The 18,402-nt window shown below is 38.8% G+C and overlaps 1 protein-coding gene across 10 annotated transcripts in view; it reads left to right on the top strand.

Annotated features, from left to right (window-relative positions):
• The window catches only part of EVL (Enah/Vasp-like), a 1,573,360-nt gene that overhangs the window by 998,051 nt on the left and 556,907 nt on the right, over window positions 1-18,402 (top strand). Inside the window, exon 1 of one of the 10 annotated variants that reach the window (XM_044075038.1) lies at window positions 17,783-17,830. The exons of the other annotated variants lie outside the window; for them this stretch is intronic. Within the exon in view, the coding sequence (XP_043930973.1) occupies window positions 17,824-17,830 (7 nt within the window). The 5' untranslated portion in view covers window positions 17,783-17,823. Of the gene's footprint in view, window positions 1-17,782; window positions 17,831-18,402 lie in introns of those variants that run through there. 10 annotated transcript variants of the gene reach the window in all.

The following is an 18,402-nucleotide window of genomic DNA, read 5'->3' as shown; positions in this document are numbered from 1 at the left end:
CAATTGCCTCATGTACACAGACAACCCTCTCCTCCTACCACTCAACACTACAACCTGTGAGAGATGCACTTATATAGCCAAACTGAAAGCAAAGCTCTCTTCGCCTAAGACTGGACTAGACAGTCAAGAGGAGAGGGTAAACACTTGCACCATACCACACTCATCACATAGTCCCGCAAAACCTACACCACCAAAACACACGCATAGAAACACAAAACACACACTTACATTTATGGAGGTTCTCAATAAAAATCTGCCCAAGCAGCATAGACCTCCAAAACAGAAACGCAAGCAACCTCCACCCCCAACACAACCCAAAGACACATAGCCCATAAACTCAGTGTGCCACCCAACCACAGCCCATAAGGCATAACAACGTACCCAACACTCTAGTCATAGGTGACTCTATAGTCAGGCACACTAATGTTCTGCTCACCAGGCTAAACAAGGAGAAAGTTTCTATCAGCTGCCTGTCAGGTGCCAGGATCTGCCTCATAATGCACGTACTCAGGTCACTCCACAACAAGTACAAATATGACTCTGTCATTGTACTTGTTGGTCTGAATGACCTGAGATGTACCTCCCTGGAGTACATGAAAAGAGACATGGAGGATCTCTCTGATCTTGTAGCCGAGGCAGGTATGATCCTAGCCCTGAGTAGCATCCTGCCATAACTCAGAATGATACCACAGTACAAGAACAAAATGATTGACTTCAACAATTGGCTAAGCTTCTGGTGTCATTCTAAGGGGATCCAGTATCTGTCTGCCTGGGATGACATGATTGACAGACCGTGATGCTTTGCCAGAGATGGCCTGCACCTGTCGCCCTTGAGATTCCGGATGCTGGCTAAGGCTCTTACCACCCCTATAGTGCCTTTTTTAGGCAAGGTTCAAATGACAAATTCAACACCATAACAGGTACAAGCAAGCAAATTCTGAGGGTAATGCTACTCAGTGCTAGAAGTCTAAACCTCAAAATGCACTCACTCAAGGCACTCCTTAAAATGGAGAACATCAACATTTGTGCAGTGACAGAGACCTGGTTTAAGGCTCCAGAGAGCACCCCTGCATTACCAGGCTATAATTCATAACACACCTTTCGGCCACCTTACCTGGACCGAAACACTAAAGGCGGAGGCGTGTCCATATTCATTAAGGATATCCACACCTCCAGGCTAGTTGCTCAGCATAATGCATCCGAGATTATCCAAGTGCAACTAACTCTAGACAAGTCTGCAATCCAAATTGTAGCTTGCTACCGATCCCCCACCATGCCCCAGTATTCCCACTCCTTATTTCTTGATAAACTGGAAAATATTATGGTACAATCTAACACCCTAATAATGGGCAGTTTCAACTACCCCACCAATAACTGGGAAAACTACTCATTACCCAACTCTTTTGCTCAATGTTTTCTGGAATTCATAAATTCCAATGCCTTGGATCAGCTTAGCCACACCTCCACCAGGGGCAGCAATATCCTAGACCTGGTCATTACCAACATGAGTAATTCCTCGTTTTTCAGATCTGACCACAAGCTAATCACTCTAGACATCCACATCCTACCCCCACCACCTATTAGGATAACCACCATAAAAAATTTCTCCAAAGCCAACTTCACGCTTCTTAAGACAGAAGTGGCAAACTTCACAACACCCATGCAGACGGACAATAGAGGTACAACTAGTGAATCCTACACAAATGCACTTTATAAGCACTTACACGAGTGCATAGATCGTGCTATCCCTAACAGAATCAAGATGCTATCCTCCAAAAAAGGAAGCCAATCTGGTGATCCCCTGCCTTAAACAACCTCTACAACAAAAGAAAGAAACTGCTACAAAAAAAGAGTACAATCCCATTATTGGAGGAACTCCCTGGTCAGCCTCAGTAAGAAGCTGAGATCCCTCATAAAATCCTCCAAAGCTAGTTAAGAAAACAAAATCGCCACTGTTTCTAAAGACAACCACAAAGCATTCTATAGCTATGTGAAGAATCTCAATGGCAACACTCAGATCTGCTCTGAGTTGCAGCACAATGGCACTAAATATACAGAACCAACTGATATTGCCAACATCCTGGCAAATAGGTTCAGTGCTATCTTTACCCCCTCTCATCCCCTATACCAGAAGAATGCAAAGTTCCTGTAATCACGGCTGCACAGGTAAAAAATACACTCTCCAAAGCCAAGAACACAGCATCCATGGGACCTGACAACATCCCAGGCTGTTTTCCACACGAACTACAGAACAAACTGGCACCCCACCTAAGTAATATGTTCAATCGTAGCCTTACCTCAGGCTTTGTGCCCACTGAATTGTGCACAGCAATGGTTATCCCACTCTACAAAGGGGGATCCACCATGGACCCCGGGGACTACTGCCCCATTAGCCTGGTCTGCAAGGCCATGGAATGTATCATCATGGAACTTATAAACAAAGACATTGGTAATCTCCAAACTCTGAACCCCACCCAGTTCGGGTTTGTAAAAGGCAGATCATGTCTCCTAAACCTGATAGACTTCTTTGAAGCAGTCACCAAAGCCACAGATGAGGGTAAGGTGGTTCACATAGCCCATCTAGATCTTGCCAAGGCTTTCAACACCATCCCCCACTCTGGAAATATAGATAAACCCACTAAACTAGGTATAAATCCCTATGTCACAAGATGGGTTGCCAACTGGCTCACTGGCAGCACCCACACTGTGAAAGTAGCAGACTCCAAATCTGACTTCAGACCAGTGACATGTGGAGTACCACAGGGTTCAGTCCTGGGTCCTCTCCTGTTTGGTATCTACTTCTCTGAAGTACAGACTAAAATAGAAGGTCTTTGGCTAATGAAGTTCGCAGATGACTGCAAACTAGGAGCCATAATCAAAACACCTAACGATGTGGACATCCTACAAAAGGGCCTCACTGAGACAGATGCCTGTGTCAATGCCATGGCCTCAAGCTCAATGCCAAAAACTGCATTGTCATCCCTTTTGGTAAAAACTCTGTACCCATGAACTATCAGATAGGCAGTAGTCTACTTAACACCGAAAGTGTGATGAGACCTTGGGACACAGGTGGACAATAGTCTCTCCTTTGATAATCACATCACCACAGCAGTCAGGAAATCCTTCTACGTGGCACACCTCATCACAAAAGGTTTCTCATCCAGGAAAAAAGAGATAATTGTTCCCCTTTACTCATCACTCATTAGACCCATTATAGAGTACAATGCTCCTTTTGGTATGTACCTCACAAGACATCTACAACAACTGGAAAGGCTGCAGAAATACCTCACAAAGAGGATTACTGGCCTCAAACAGATGCCCTACACAGACCGTCTCAAAAAACTCCAGCTTTACTCCGTCGCACATATCGCCTACTCAGAGGCGGTCTCTGCCTAACATACAAAGCTATGTCAAACCCAGAGCTGATGGACATGCTCCACTTAAAGAAATCCCAATCCCTCTAAACTACACACTCTAGGGACCTAAACCTTGTCACCACAATAAGCAGAACATGCTGGAGGGATAGATTCCTGTCCCAGAGACTTTCCATACTCTGGAACAAACTACCTATCTACATCAAACAAAGCTCCTCATTAGCACTCTTCAAGAAAAATCTTGATGACTGGATGTGAAATAGAAAATTCACCCCTGGGGATCACTTCTGTGGCTCTGCTCGACAGAGGCACAAGAAAATAATTTTCTTAGGTGGCGAACGCCAGGGAACCTTTTTGGCTTGGCTTATATAGGCCCTAGGGCCAATAGCCTAGTACCTACCTATGAACCTATATGTCAATGAAAACAAGGTGGTATATGTGTTAGCACTCCTACTCAACAAGAAAGCACCATAAATAGGTCAATTACTCATAATTTCTACCACTAGCTTCTTAAAAAAATTCAAACAATAATTCTGATAACTTTCTCAGGAGACTAAATCTACCTAAGACACCAAATTAGAAGGGTCTTATCAAATGCTTATTTTGTATCCAAGCTTAATAACTGTGCTGTTTGCTTGGCAGTTGACAGGTATTCTGTAAAGCCCACTTACTGTATCCTTGGGTTGTCCACATTAAAAAAACTTCATCTGATCAGTAGGTATCCTTAAGCAATACTATTTTTGGGGGTCTATATTAGTGAATGCTGACATGACTGAAAATGCAAGACCTCAAAATTTTCTTTTTTTTATCACAGTACAGTGAAAATCGGAATATTTTCCCGTCCCTCACTGTAGTGCGATCTCATAGTTGGAATATATATTTAGCAGGGGATGTGGGGGGGGCACAGCCCCCCACAATAATGTTTTCAAGGTCCTGCATTTTCTCTCATGTGAGCATTCGCTGTTTAGAACATTCGATGTTCTAATCTAGACCCCTATTCCTGTCTCTCTCTTATGAAGTAGTTCTTGTGAAAATCTGGAAATCTGAAGTACTGAAATAGGCCCAAATTATATATATAGTTTTCTGCCCTAGTTGAACTTTCTCTATAATAATGTAAATATTGTAATTTTCTTTTTGTTTTTCTCTCCTCGTATCTTTTCTTCAACTGTGGTTTTGATGGAGTTATGACCTGTACATAAAGAACTGGTTTCTGTGTTTTTCCATTGTGTGAGTTTTATACCATATTCGACGACGCAGTGGTGCAGCAGTAGCATTGTTGCCTCACAGCTAGAGGTTCTCTGGTTCAGTTCTCAGCTGGGTTGCCTTCTGTGTGGAGTCTGCATCTCCTCCCTGCGTTCGTGTGGGTTTCCTCCGGGTGCTTCTGTTTCCTCCCACGTTACAAAGACATGCGCCTGGAGAGTTTCTCCCCAGGCCTCTGCTGAAAATTGGTTTTGTTTCAAGTCGGACTTTCCCGGTAAACAAATGTTAAATAAATAAATAAAAAATAAATAAAACTATGTATGTTTATAGGGTTTTAAATCCATAGAACAGACTACCAGAACGGATGGTGAAGAAGAAAGCCAAATATGCATTCATTGGACATAAACATAAAATATACATACATTAAAATTTGCTGCAAAAACATCAGTTAAACACATAACAAGGCAAATAAAATAACAAAAAATGCAGAAGTTATTATAATAGTACATACAATTCAATACAAAATAATTTAGAATAACAGCGCCCTACAAGAAGAATATCAAAGGAGAATGGAAGCTATGTACTAGAAAGAAACAAAACTGATCACTTATTTAGGAAAGTATCTATACAGCATTTTCAATACAGTAAAAAGTCTACTAGAACTATAAAATTTTAGCTAAAGAATGAGAGGGCCGTTAATAATTTAATACTAATTTGTAAGCTTAAGTGTTTACAATGGAAAGACTGCCAAAAGTCTTGTTGGGAGAATTTATGAGCATGTGCAGACTAGGTAAAGCAAACACTCAAATAATGCCATTTTAAAACTTTAATACTAAGTGTTTTGATTTTACAAAGCTTGAATTGTGTATAATTGAACAGATTAAACCAGTGGTCAAGATCAGTACAATGTTTTGGAGTGCAGAGAGTTATTTTGGCAGAACACTTCAAATGCTGGAATGATGCCTGGGTTAAACAAGCATTTGAATATCAAATGCAAGCTTAAAAGAAAAAGTTTTTTTTTTTATGCAAAGACAATCGACTTTTAATATATTATTATGCAGATTCATTTTACTGGGTTAGTGTTTGGTTTATGTACTTTTTTTCTCACTGTTATGTATTTTTTTAAGTTTTACATAGTTTGTTTCAGTGATCAGTACTGCCCACACTTTTTTCTTTGTGGTTTGGCATGATTAGTCTATGGCAGTATGGCATCCATATCATTAAGTGGATTAACACCTTTCACTATTCCCATGGATTTTAACAATTTGTTTGAAAATGTTCAAACCATTCTTTCTGGATTACAACCTGGCCAAAAACACTTGAATCAAATGTCTAGATGATCATTTGGGCATGGAACCCAGTTCAACCTCTTCTTTGGTTTCTAGCAATGAAGGAAACATTGCTGAGAATTAATGTATTGTTACAATTCCAGCCAAGGTAACACGGTAGTAACTTTGGTGTGACATCTAAACTTGACATTTACTACAGGAAATACGTTTAGAACATGTTTCAATGTGCCTATTGACCCTTTTGCTTTTCTCCTTGCTGGGAAGATCAATTATATTCGAGGAGATATCAGTAACAAGGGTTAACTACTATCATCACTAAAAGATTTTGAGAAGAAAGTTTGGTAAAAACAACATGATTCTTTGGTACAATCTCTTCTTTCAGGATTGTGTTAACAACAAGAGAGTTCCAAAGGGATTTCACTTTTTTTTTAAATTTGCCACTCAAATTTCTGTTGAAGACGTGTTGTTCAGAGCACTAGAGTCTGTCTTCAACAGAGCAGTCATTGAGTTAATGGACCCGATATTTAGCATTAGGAAGATGGAAAAGATGATCAAAGACCAGAAAAAAAGATTAGATGAGATCAGGAGGACTACAAATAAAGTCTCACCTGTTCTCAATTTCTTACAATTAAAAAGAAGACAGTTACATTTACCGCTTTTAATCCTTATAATAAATGTGAGAGTGATTAATTCTCCACTGTCAGCATTATCCTGTCACTCCCTTTTACAGCTTAAACATAGTGTATTAAAACCACACCTGTATATGTGTTCTATGTTTGAGTAACTGCCATATTTTAACAAGGGTATCAGTCTAGGTAGATGCTAACAGAAACTAAGGCTCTCGGTAGTTGTGACTCACCATTTTATAGTTGCACTGCCCTTGTTGGGAATGAACTTTTATTCTGCCTTTCATCTATGTCAACACATGAACTTAAGGAATTCTCTAATTTTTGAGGAGATACATTGGATTTTTCAGATGGCCTACTGTATAATCCTCCCTCTTTACTGTATGCTCCCGTTGACTAGCTTAAATGCTATTAAATCTACTATTAAAGTCATGACCTGAGGCAGTATCTCAAACCATTATAGTTCTGGTTCATTACAAATACATTCCCAGTAATCACACAAATTCAGAGCGATTGTCCAGCTAAATGATGGACTCCATAGTGTGGAACACCTTAACATTTCCCTTGGAAATGATGGATAACGACCTGTGCTTTGCTTGTATAAGACCCTCCGTAGTATCTCCTCCTTGTCCTTTCACAGACTGATTACTTTGCCCTTCAAAGATAATGACAAATAGCTTTTCTACATATACAGTGGTTTCTGTACTTCTAAGATGTTGTTCATTGTTACTTGCTAACAAAACAATAGACATGAACATAACCAGTTTGCACCACCTTCTTCAAATTCTGCAGCTTAAATTTCTTAAAGTATTAACACAGAACACTTTGCGTAGCAAACATATCCTGTGTTATACATACATACATACAGCTACCTCTTCTGGTCATTATCGTAGCAATAAAGCATCACCTTTCTCTCACAGATTGACTTCATTATGAGTGCTTTGTGCTCAGAGCCACTCATGTCTTCCTAATGCTAGCAGGCCACCCTGTAGAATATTATGTCAGCCTTCCACAAGTCAGTTACTGTAGAAGTGAATCAGGTAATGCAAAGTGATTTTCACTTTTCAAAATGTTTACTCTGTGGAAGACAAGCCCCCCACAACTCTAATCATAGGGCTTCACTCTGCAAGCTGAATATAATAAATATCAGAGCTGCTGACTGTCATAGAAAGAGGCATACAATGAATGTAGTCAGTTCATCCAAAGAAGGTAGCATTATTCAAGCATGTGTCTGTTGCACAACAGTTAGAACACCTTAGTACAGAATCAATTGCATTTATTTGTTAACAAGGTAGCCCCTTTAGGCACAAATGTCTCTTTTCAGGGGTGACCCCCAAGCACTTGTTGGTTAACTGGCTTGCTTAGTCACAAACTAAGAAAATGGGGACAGTGGGACTCAAACCATGAATTACACATAGAAGATCTTTACCATCTGATAGCCTTAATACTCAAATCATTTACAGTAAAGTCCAACATATTTCGCAAACCTACTTGACAACATCTACATTGATTTTCTTATCTACTGAAGATGTACTCCAATCAAAATAGAGTATACTGCCTTGTATATCATTGCCTTCTAAAAATCTTAAAAATCTTAGCAATCACGTGTTTCTCTGTGACCTTGTCTCTATATACTATGGCCCAGTGATGCAATCCTGATGTAAATACCACCTGTTTTCCATATTTAGACTCTAGCAGCCTCTTTGTGCCTCTCTTACTGCAAGCAGACTCCATGGACAGGATAAAATAGCTAACAACTGATATTCTGTCCTGTCTAAAAGTTCTATGTCTGTCTTACCCCAAGCAGACTCCATGGACAGGATAAAATAACTAACAACTGATATTCTGTCCTGTCTAAAAGTTCTATAGAAAGGCTATTATAATTACAATTAGCTAATGCACAATAGATTTCACGTTTATTTACTACATTGCAATGGCTACAGTGCATTAAATAGGGTAAAAGGAAATATTGTGAGAGTTTTAATCACTAAATTCATATTGGATAATAATTTTAACATGTCACAGTTGAAGATTGTATTTTATCAAAGATAGTAACTCCACTTTTATGATATGACTATAAAGCGTACTAGTTTTACTAAGGATGAGCCAATATAAAATCATTTATTAACTCCTCAAATCTAGCCTGCCTTACTAACTCCTTTCAAGTGCCACATAGTTTGTCTTGTATTTTTTCATCTTTTCTGGAAGTCAACACTTTTACTGTCAAAGCCATGTCAGGAACCTATTGCCCCTAGGATTCAGAAATACAAAACAACTACTCTTTACTCCAGTCCTCAACTTGAAATGCTATTTTGTTTTCATGAATTGTAGTAGACCAGATGACTAGAAGATTAATTAATTTGTTAAACACAAAGATACACCCTTATAAAGTTATCTTGCATTATTCAGGCCAAACTACAAAGAAGGAAAAAACAAGTTATAAGAGTTACAGTGGCAAATATAGGTTCATAGGTTCATAGGTGTGTACTAGGCTAATGGCCCTGGAACCTTTACAAGCCTAGCCCATAGGATTACCCTAGATTTATGCCACCCGACCTTAGTTCCCAGTGCCTCTGTCGAGTAGAGCCACTGGAGTAATCCCTGGGGTTCATTTTCTATTTCCCATCCACTCATCAAGATTTCTCTTGAAGAGGGCCAGTGAGGTGCTCCGCTTGACATGTATGGGAAGTCTATTCCATAGCATGGGCAATCTCTGAGTTATGAACCTGTCCCTCCAGCTTGTTCTGTTGATTGTGGTAATGAGGTTGAGGTCTCTGGAGTGTGTAGTTTGGAGGGAATGGGATTTCTTTAGATGTAGCATTTCTAACAGAGCTGGGTCAGACATGGCTTTGTAAGTCAAGCAGAGATCGCCTCTAAGTAGATGATATGAGACAGAGAATAGTTGGAGTTTTTTGCGTCTGTCCATACAGGACAAGTGTTTAAGGCCTAGGATCCTCTTTGTGAGGTACTTTTGTGGCCTCTCCAGATGTTGCAGGTGTCTAGTAAGGTACATGCCAAATGGGGCATTGTACTCGATGATTGGCCTAATGAGGGAAGAGAAGAGGAAGACAATGACCTCTTTCTTCCTTGATGCAAAACCCTTAGTAATGAGATGTGCCACATAGAAGGACTTTCTGACCACAGTGGCAATGTGGTGGTCAAAATACAGGTTGCTGTCAACCTGTGTTCCTAGATCTCTTATGATGCCTTCTGTGTTCAGTGGATTAGCATCCATGTGGTAATTCATGGGAACCAGGTTTTTCCCAAAGAGGATGATGACACATTTTTTGGCATTGAGCTTAATGCCATGGTTCTGACACGAGTCGTTGGTCTCAATGAGGCCTTTCTGTAGGCTGTCAACATCACTTGGGGAGTTAATTATGGCTCCCAACTTGCAATTGTCTGTGAACTTTGTCAGCCAGAGTCCCTTTGTGTTGGCCTGGACTTCAGAGAAGTAGATACCAAACAGGAGAGGACCCAGGGCTGAACCCTGTGGAACTCCACTCATGACTGGTTGGCAGTCTGACTTGGAGTCAGCTGCTTTCACACTGTGAGTTCTACATGTGAGCCAGTTTGCAACCCACCTAGTCATATGGGAGTTGATGCCTAGCTTAGTGAGTTTTTCTATGATTACTGAGTGGGAAATGGTATCAAAGGCCTTGGCTGTATGAACCACCTTGCCTTCATCCACAGCTCTGGTGACTGACTCAAAGAAGTTGATCAGGTTGAGCAGGCATGATCTACCCTTCACAAAACCAGACTGTGTGGGATCCAAAGATTGGAGATTCCCTGTATCCTTGTTTATTAGGTCCATGATGATGTGTTCCATAGCTTTGCATATCAGACTCATCAGGCTAATGGAACAATAGTTCCCAGGGTCTGTAGTCACTATTCCTTTGTGGAGAGGGATGACTGTAGCAGTACGCCATTTGGTAGGGACAAAGCCTGAGGTGAGGCTGTGATTGAACAGAGCACACAGGTGAGGTGCCAGTTCACTCTGTAGTTCATGTAGAACACAGCCAAGGATATTGTCAAGTCCCACAGAAGTTGTATTCTTGGCCTTGGACAGTGCTGTTTTAACCTGTGCAGCAGTAATACTGGGTGCCTGGCAATCTACTGGAATTGTGATTGGTCATTTGGTGAGGGAGAGAAGGGTAAAGTTGGCACTGAATTTGTCGGCCAATATATTGGCAATATCTGTGGCTCGGTATAGGAGGTGCCATTGTGCAATAGCTCCAAGCAATTCTGGGTATTGCCATGGAGATTCTTTACATAACTATAAAAGGCCTTGTGGTTATCTTTACTATCTGCTGAAATTCTGTCTTCATAGCTAGCTTTAGAGGATTTGATGAGGGATCTCAACTTTTTGTTGAGGCTGATAAGGGAGTTTTTCCAGTCTTGGTACTTCACCTTATTTCACATCAGTTTCCTCCTTCTGTTGTAGAGTTTGTTTATGGCAGGGGATAACCAGATTGGCTTCCTTTTTTTGGATGAGAGTGTCTTGGTTCTATTGGGTATGGTGAGATCCATGCATTTGTGTACATATTCGTACAGGGCATTAGTGTATGAGTCAGTGGTAATGCAGCTCTTCGCCAATTGCATGGGTGCCATGAAGTTAGTCACCTCTGTTTTTAGGAGCCCAAAGTTAGCTTTGGAGAAGTTTTTCATGGTGGTTACCTTTGTGGGAGGGGGTGGATTTCCAAGGTGATTAGTTTGTGGTCGGATCTAACCAAGGAGGAGTTGACTATTGGTATAGAGCAATGGTCACCCATGTTGGTAATGACCAGGTCAAGGATGTTGCTACCTGTAGTGGGGGTAAGAAGGAGCTGATCCAGCGCATTGGAATTAATGAATTCCAGGAAGCGTTGGGCAAGTGTATTGGTACATGTGTAGTTTTCCCAGTTAATGGAAGGGTAGTTGAAGTCACCCAGTATGAGAGTGTTAGGTTGGACACTAATATTCTCCAGGGTGCTTAGGAACGTGGAGTTACCTATGGTTGCTGGGAGAAAGTGAACATATGGTTACCTATTAGCAGGTAACTGCATAGCTGAGCCTGAACAGAATAATTCACATAGATAAGGAAGAATGCAAGATGTAATGAAGTTTATTTATTAATTAATATAGACCATATCAACTACCTAGATGATTTTATAGTATAACTACAGAAAGAGTCATATGCAGTAGTAAAGTGTCCGACAATTATATTATTTATAAAGCAGGAAATTCAAAAAAATATACCTATGTACAGGGCATGTTCATTCTCTACATTTTAGGTAAGGATCTTTAATTCTTATTTTCTTCGCAGTATGTCCCATGACACAAAACTCTCTGCATACTCCATTTTGAATTATGTAAGAAGTATAATGCCACAACAGCTGCCATCATTCTCACAATAACTTCAAAAGAGATAGGGTCAAAGGTCACTTGGCTTGTGCAGGCTTTGTTGACCTTAAAGTGTCCCTTATCCTACTTTGAAATATATTTTTAAAACATTCCAGTCATGCACTTCATGGGCTTCTCTAATCTGGTATGAAAGCTACGTGAATAACGGGAAAATGCATCTGAAATGCAAGACTACTATCTCTGAAATCTCACTTTAGCATCTGCAACTCAATGCTCAAATCAAGGACAATATTTTTCTCAAAGTTTGTTGACATTTCTACTGCTGCCATCTCCTTATCTACCATTTTGCATGCAGATGGCTTGGTTACATACTTACATCCCAAAATATACTTAGTCTTTTCCCTTATCTCTTCTCTTCTAAATTTCGACACAGCATCACCTGCACCACAGTGAACTGAACTTCATCTACCAATAAATGCATCATTTGGTTCCAGAACTTGACTCAGGATGTTTGCTAATCGTCGTAGCATTTCATACTGAAAGTGGCTAAACTTTACTGTGCACAAAGTTTTACATGGTACATTGCCTGCACAGCATAACTTTAAAATTTAAGCAAGCAAACAAAAATCAGTATGACACTTAAAGAAAACGTTGCCTAATAAACTGTATGACTTAATAAACGATGGATAAATATGCCAGGGTTTTTTAATGTTTTAAATGCTAGTACATCACATTTTGCAAAATAAAGACAAATCATTCCAAAAAACTGCATAACATTACATAAAGGGCATATACCTGAATAGACTATTGTGTAAAATACCTGCTCATTAAACTTTGACTTTCATCTAGGTTGTGCTGCACTCATGTTGTTGCCAAAACTAGCTTAGCTTAACAGTGTGTACATTCTCACTCAGGAGAGTAGACTTAAAGTACTGCCAGTGTTTCTACTACCAGACCTTTCCTACCTAGCCTCCTCTATCACCCTCAAAAAGGAGGCATGTCATACGTATCAGTGTGTTAGCAAACCTGCTATACAAAGCTCTTTCCTGCATAAGACTAGGTGACTTCTTCATCAGTTAGGACATCCCTAATAATCACTGCATAGAGAATCAATACTACCCTCTGACCCCTTACCATAGCTAAATATTTACCATACTAGTAAAATGCAGAATTTCTGTTTCCTTTGTCTTGAGTTGTTCTTTTGCAACATCTTAAACCCCAGATGTTATTATTTTATTTCTGCTGACTGCTAAAAATAATTGGCTTCAACAAAATTAATCTGTAATGTAGAAGGCACTGTAATTATACTCCAAAAGCAGTGAAAAGACATGCTTATTAAGTTTCTTTTTGATGTAAGAAAGGTGCTTAGAAACTGTTAAGCACCCCTTCAATTCTGTTAAGCACTAGTCACCTGCTTAACAGTGCTCAGCAGTCACATGAGAAGAGTGGTGGGAAGCAATTAAACCAACTTTAAAACATCAGTTAAACTTTTTAAAGTCCAATGACATCTTTAGCAGCTTCACAGTGATCTTCTTGGGTGGCTAGTCTATGTGTGGCAGCATTTAATGTGTTATGGCTGTCTGAAGTTGTGAAACACCGCTGCTACACTGTTTTTTTTTCCTGACATCTGTAGTACATGGAAGTAATGCTCAATGCATTAAAAAGTATTATGATTAGGTTTTTTTTATCATACCTCTTATCATGTGTTTTTGACTTGGATGCCAAGATTCATCTCTCAAACGTCACTATCAAGGTGGATTTCTTGACATCTATGGTTCGAACACCTAACATCTTGGTTTTGATCTCAAGGCTGATCATAATCCATTATGTTATAACTAACTTACTGCTCATGAAGTGTGTTAATATTAATATTCTGTGTCTCTGTACATAACCTCAAATGATATTTCCTTAGACATGCCATAAAACCCTTATCATCCATTTATTCATCTCTCGTGCATTGTTCTGTTAAAAATTACTGTTAGCTGAGTTGTCAGTCTACAGTCTTACTATGATTTCTTAATATGTTTCATGTTTATTGTTATTGCATGTTTCATTTCATGCATTTTATAAGCTGTTTACCATACTACAAAAATAAAATGGCATTTTAAAGACACTACTGTATACTTAACTTGTTCACCAGCTTTGCTTTTATTTCCCACTCCTGTGAGTAGGGTGTACCTACACTTACTGCTCATCTTATTCCATTAGACTTTATATGTATTTCATGTTTTATTTGTTGTAATCTTCTAACTCAGGCTCGGTTTTAATCAGTATAATTTCTGGTTTTGTTTGCCTTTAGTTTGAACAGTGTCTGATAGGGTCAGATTTGGGTCAACACACTATAAAGGTTATAACAAAGAAATAAAGAAAGAAACAAGTTGAATTTAGCTGGAATATGACTTTTATTCCAATTTAAAAGAATGTGAAGGAAATTTACCCAATCTGGAAAAAGAGGATACAAAGTGTTGATTCCCTCGCTAGGTCTTTAAGCAATAGCTGTTTGACTCTTAAGATGTTCAAACTTTATTTCATGTGGCACTGTATGTTTTGCTCTCTTTGCCTGCCTCAAGTGTGAGAAATATCAATTTACCTATATTGTAGCTTGGTTGCAATGCTTGAAATCACCACCTTCTAGAAAACATACTGAGAATAATAAGATAAGGAGATATGGGGAATGAAACTCTTACATGAACGTTGCAGGGAGGCTTGCTGTTTTCAAAAATACTTTAGTTGAGTTTTTCCTGTGTCCTGTTTTCACATAAACTGTATAGGACACTCAGTGTGTATATGTTTTGATCATTTGTGTACTCAGGATCTCAGTGTTCTGGCACATCTGCCACAGAACTGTGATCCAAGGTCTCTGGTTTCAGATAAACATAATGGTTCTATTATTAAACCACACAGTTAGACAAGGTTTAAGACTTGATACATTGAGCCATACTTAACTGCTGTCAGTGCAGACAGAGAAGTAAAGCATCTTAACAATCTATGTCACATTATGTCATATTTGAACATTTTAGATCCATCTAAAATTTTTGTTTACAAGACAGAAAACATTTTGATTTGTGATCTGTGCTTTTACTGCTAGAAGTTTAATTTATGTGAATGCATTTCCACAAAATTAAGTAATCTGTATGGAGAACAGCAGATGTAATGATATAAGAAGTTGCATTTAGTACTAGAGGAATTAATGCAGAAGTGCAGTCTCATTTCTAATGTTTAATAACTTGAGTATTTACTTTTATACAGTGCCCTCATGATAATTTTTTAAATTGGAATATTTACGCTTTTCCTACGTTCCTTAATCAAGTTGGTGGTTGGAACAGAACAGACCAAACAGATTGGCTATTATATTTGTCAGTATCTAGTAGCAGCTTTACTTATTAAAATTATTATTTCAGAAGGTATACAAATCCAAATAATGCTGACTTCAGAAGTGGCAGTTTCAGATAAATCATTCACTCATTTATTAACTCACTCCCACTTTGTCTTTTTCACTAAAGACAGGTATCACATGATTGTACAATTGTTATAAAATATGAAAGACTCAAAGACAAGAAACAGATACATTAAAATGACACCACTGAAAATTCTTTCTCTCTTTGTCTGCTTCTTTCTGTAAGATAAAATTGTGTTAGTTTATGAAATGGGATTTAATTTTGGAGTTCCTGCAGTTTTCTTCCCTTGACATACAAAGTTTTCATGCATAACCAGCTGTTATAAATATTTAGTGGGATTCCAAACCACCAGTCTGACCGAACAATGAAGGAAACCACCAGCAGTAGCAAAAAACATAGTTTAATATCGCTTTCGTCTCAAAAGACTTCTTCAGAATGAAAACTTCCACTGTGTTTTTCGCTACTGCTGGTAGATTCCTTCATTGTTCGGTCAGACTGGCGGTTTGGTTTTTATTAGTTTTTGCTGCTGCTTCATCCTTGGGACTGTTGTTTTTCCTATTTAGTGGGATTCCTTTTCCTTAGAAGGAAATTGCTGCACAGGCTCTTGTTACAAAGTATGCATATTATGACATATAATAGAGCCATTTATCATAATTTTCTATGAATTGGATCAGGGCATTACATTATTCTGTTCTACTTACCTTTCTTCCCTTCTCATTCAAGGAGTCACATCACAAAATACACAGACACACACACACACACACACACACACACACACACACACACACACACACACATACACACACACACACACACACACACACACACACACACACACACACACACACACACACACAAACAGTTCAAAGTCACACATAGTCCTCTGGCATTATATGTGGATAATTAAATTTGTTTCAAATGATTAAGCCAAAAGTTAAACTAAATCGGCAATGTATCTGAATGTCTTGTGTTGTGTGTGACTCCTACAAGAAATGTACCTCCAAAATGGAAACAAATGCGCTGGAATGATAAGGCTGGTGCAGAAGGCTGTGAGTTCTGTTCCCACACCAGGTAGATGGATTGCTGACACTGTAGTGCAGCATAAAGGGGGGGGGGGCTGCACTCCTGAGTGCATTGTTCTTTGGATGAGATGTTAAACTGAGAGCCCACCTGCTTGAGTTGTTGGTAGCTGTGGTGGATGTAAAAGAGTCCACAGCATCTATCAACAAGAGCTAGGGAAGTTCCCTGATGCCTTAGCCAAATTTCCCCTAGAAATATAAAGAACACCTCAGGTGTCCCCTGAAAAGAGGCCATTAGCCTAGTGGAACTAATTCCGTCAACAAAGGATAAATAAATAAAAGTAATAAACAATACACTTCAGTTCCTAGTAAACCTCTCTTGCTTTCTTTGGAAGGTTATTCATCAAGCAGTAACATCACTACACATGTAAAAATCCTCACAGCTCTCCTCACTTAAGACAATATTTTATTTATGTTCCATTTCAGGAGCAGTAGTGCAATATTTGCAAGCCTAGTGAGAGGGAAAGTGAGTATGTATGTATATTTATATATATAAATGCGGCTGTGCATGCACTTGTATGTGAAATGTAGTTTGACTGAAATAAATAATTAAATAAAAGATGGTGTTTGGCACTTTAGTACCTTGGCTATCAAATGCCAATAAGACCCTTCCTCATCTTATCTAACTTTGATCTTCACTTTTCATTCACACATTTAAATATAGAAGTAAAGGTAAAAAGTGAATATAGATTCATAGGTTAGTACTAAGTTAACTGCCCTTATGAGCCATTTTAAGCCTAGCCAATTATCCCTTGTGAGACACAAGCCCTGCACCTTGTGTTTGTAAGGCAAACACCTTAACCCCTATACTAGATACTGATATATAGATGCTGAAGTCCTCTGAGCTCTCCTAACTTTATCATTGCTTTAAGAATACTTCATAACCAAATGAAAATGCTCTTCCTTTGCAGCTCTTAATGATAATTGAGGGTAAAGGTTTCACTTTCGCTATTATCTTACAACTGCACTGCAGTCTAACAAATTCCACAAAGGATCCCTCAAAGGGAAGAGGGGCTTGCAATATCTCTGTATTTCAATATTTAATTAAATACATGGCTAAACACCTGGTGTAGCTAGCATAGACTAGTATGTCAGATAAATGGTTTATATTAAACTTTATTTGTGCAGTAAAGTCTTTCCTGCACATAACGGAGCCTGACTAGCTCTTCCCATGTATTTATCTGTATTCATGAGTTTCAAACATGCACATTGTTTAGTCTAGCTGCAGCCTTCGCTGTGTGTTAGGTGATTAGGCCTAATGTGCAGAATTTAGAGGAGCTATTTCTAAAAACTCTAATTAAATATTTAAAGTGAGCTGTGCATTGCCATGCTGTAGCAGGGTATTTGTTACAGTCAGTGTAACATGGCCTGATCTAGGAGGGGGATTAGAAACAGGATAATGAGGCAAATATATAGAGACGTAATGCGGAAGGCTGAGCCAAACTATGGTTAGCAGGGAGTGGGTCTTCCAATGTTTCTGTTTCTGTCACTGTAACCGAATTATTTTCTGCAGAATGTCATGTAAGTAATGTCAGTTTTAACTTTTAACTATTTTTTTAATGTTCTGCACTGCCTAGTATTCTTTCAGTGTTGTGTTACAATTATGCAGGATTTCATTTTAAGTAACTGTAAACATCCTAGGATACAATCAGAAAAATTCTAAAACTGACTTAGTAAATGGTAATTTAAATAATAAGGACAGCAAGGATATATGAAAGCTTAAAAGCAACCAGAGAAAATGCTACACCATTTCAGTCCATTTACAATAAAAACATTACTTATGTGATGTGGATTGAGTATTTTATATTAAATTGAAAACATCATACATATTGCTTGTGTACTAAAAGCCTTAGCATTTCAGCCACTGTTTGCATTAAGACTGTATCAACTGCATACCACATGTAAAGTTGTGGCATCTTTGTATCCATAGCAGAGAGAGAGAGATGCTGTAGTCAATGCATAAGAATGGAAGCTTTATCTGACACACTCAGTGTAGTATTATTATGTATGATTTTGTGTTGTGGTAAATGAGCATCTGTTAATTTACTAATTTATTATATAGATTGGCTGTATGTTACACATGAATAAGAAGG

This window comes from Protopterus annectens, chromosome 6.part0 (assembly GCF_019279795.1).
Source record: "Protopterus annectens isolate FY-2018-M chromosome 6.part0, PAN1.0, whole genome shotgun sequence".
Classification (NCBI taxonomy): domain Eukaryota; kingdom Metazoa; phylum Chordata; order Ceratodontiformes; family Protopteridae; genus Protopterus; species Protopterus annectens.
This window is presented reverse-complemented; position numbering and strand designations above follow the sequence as displayed.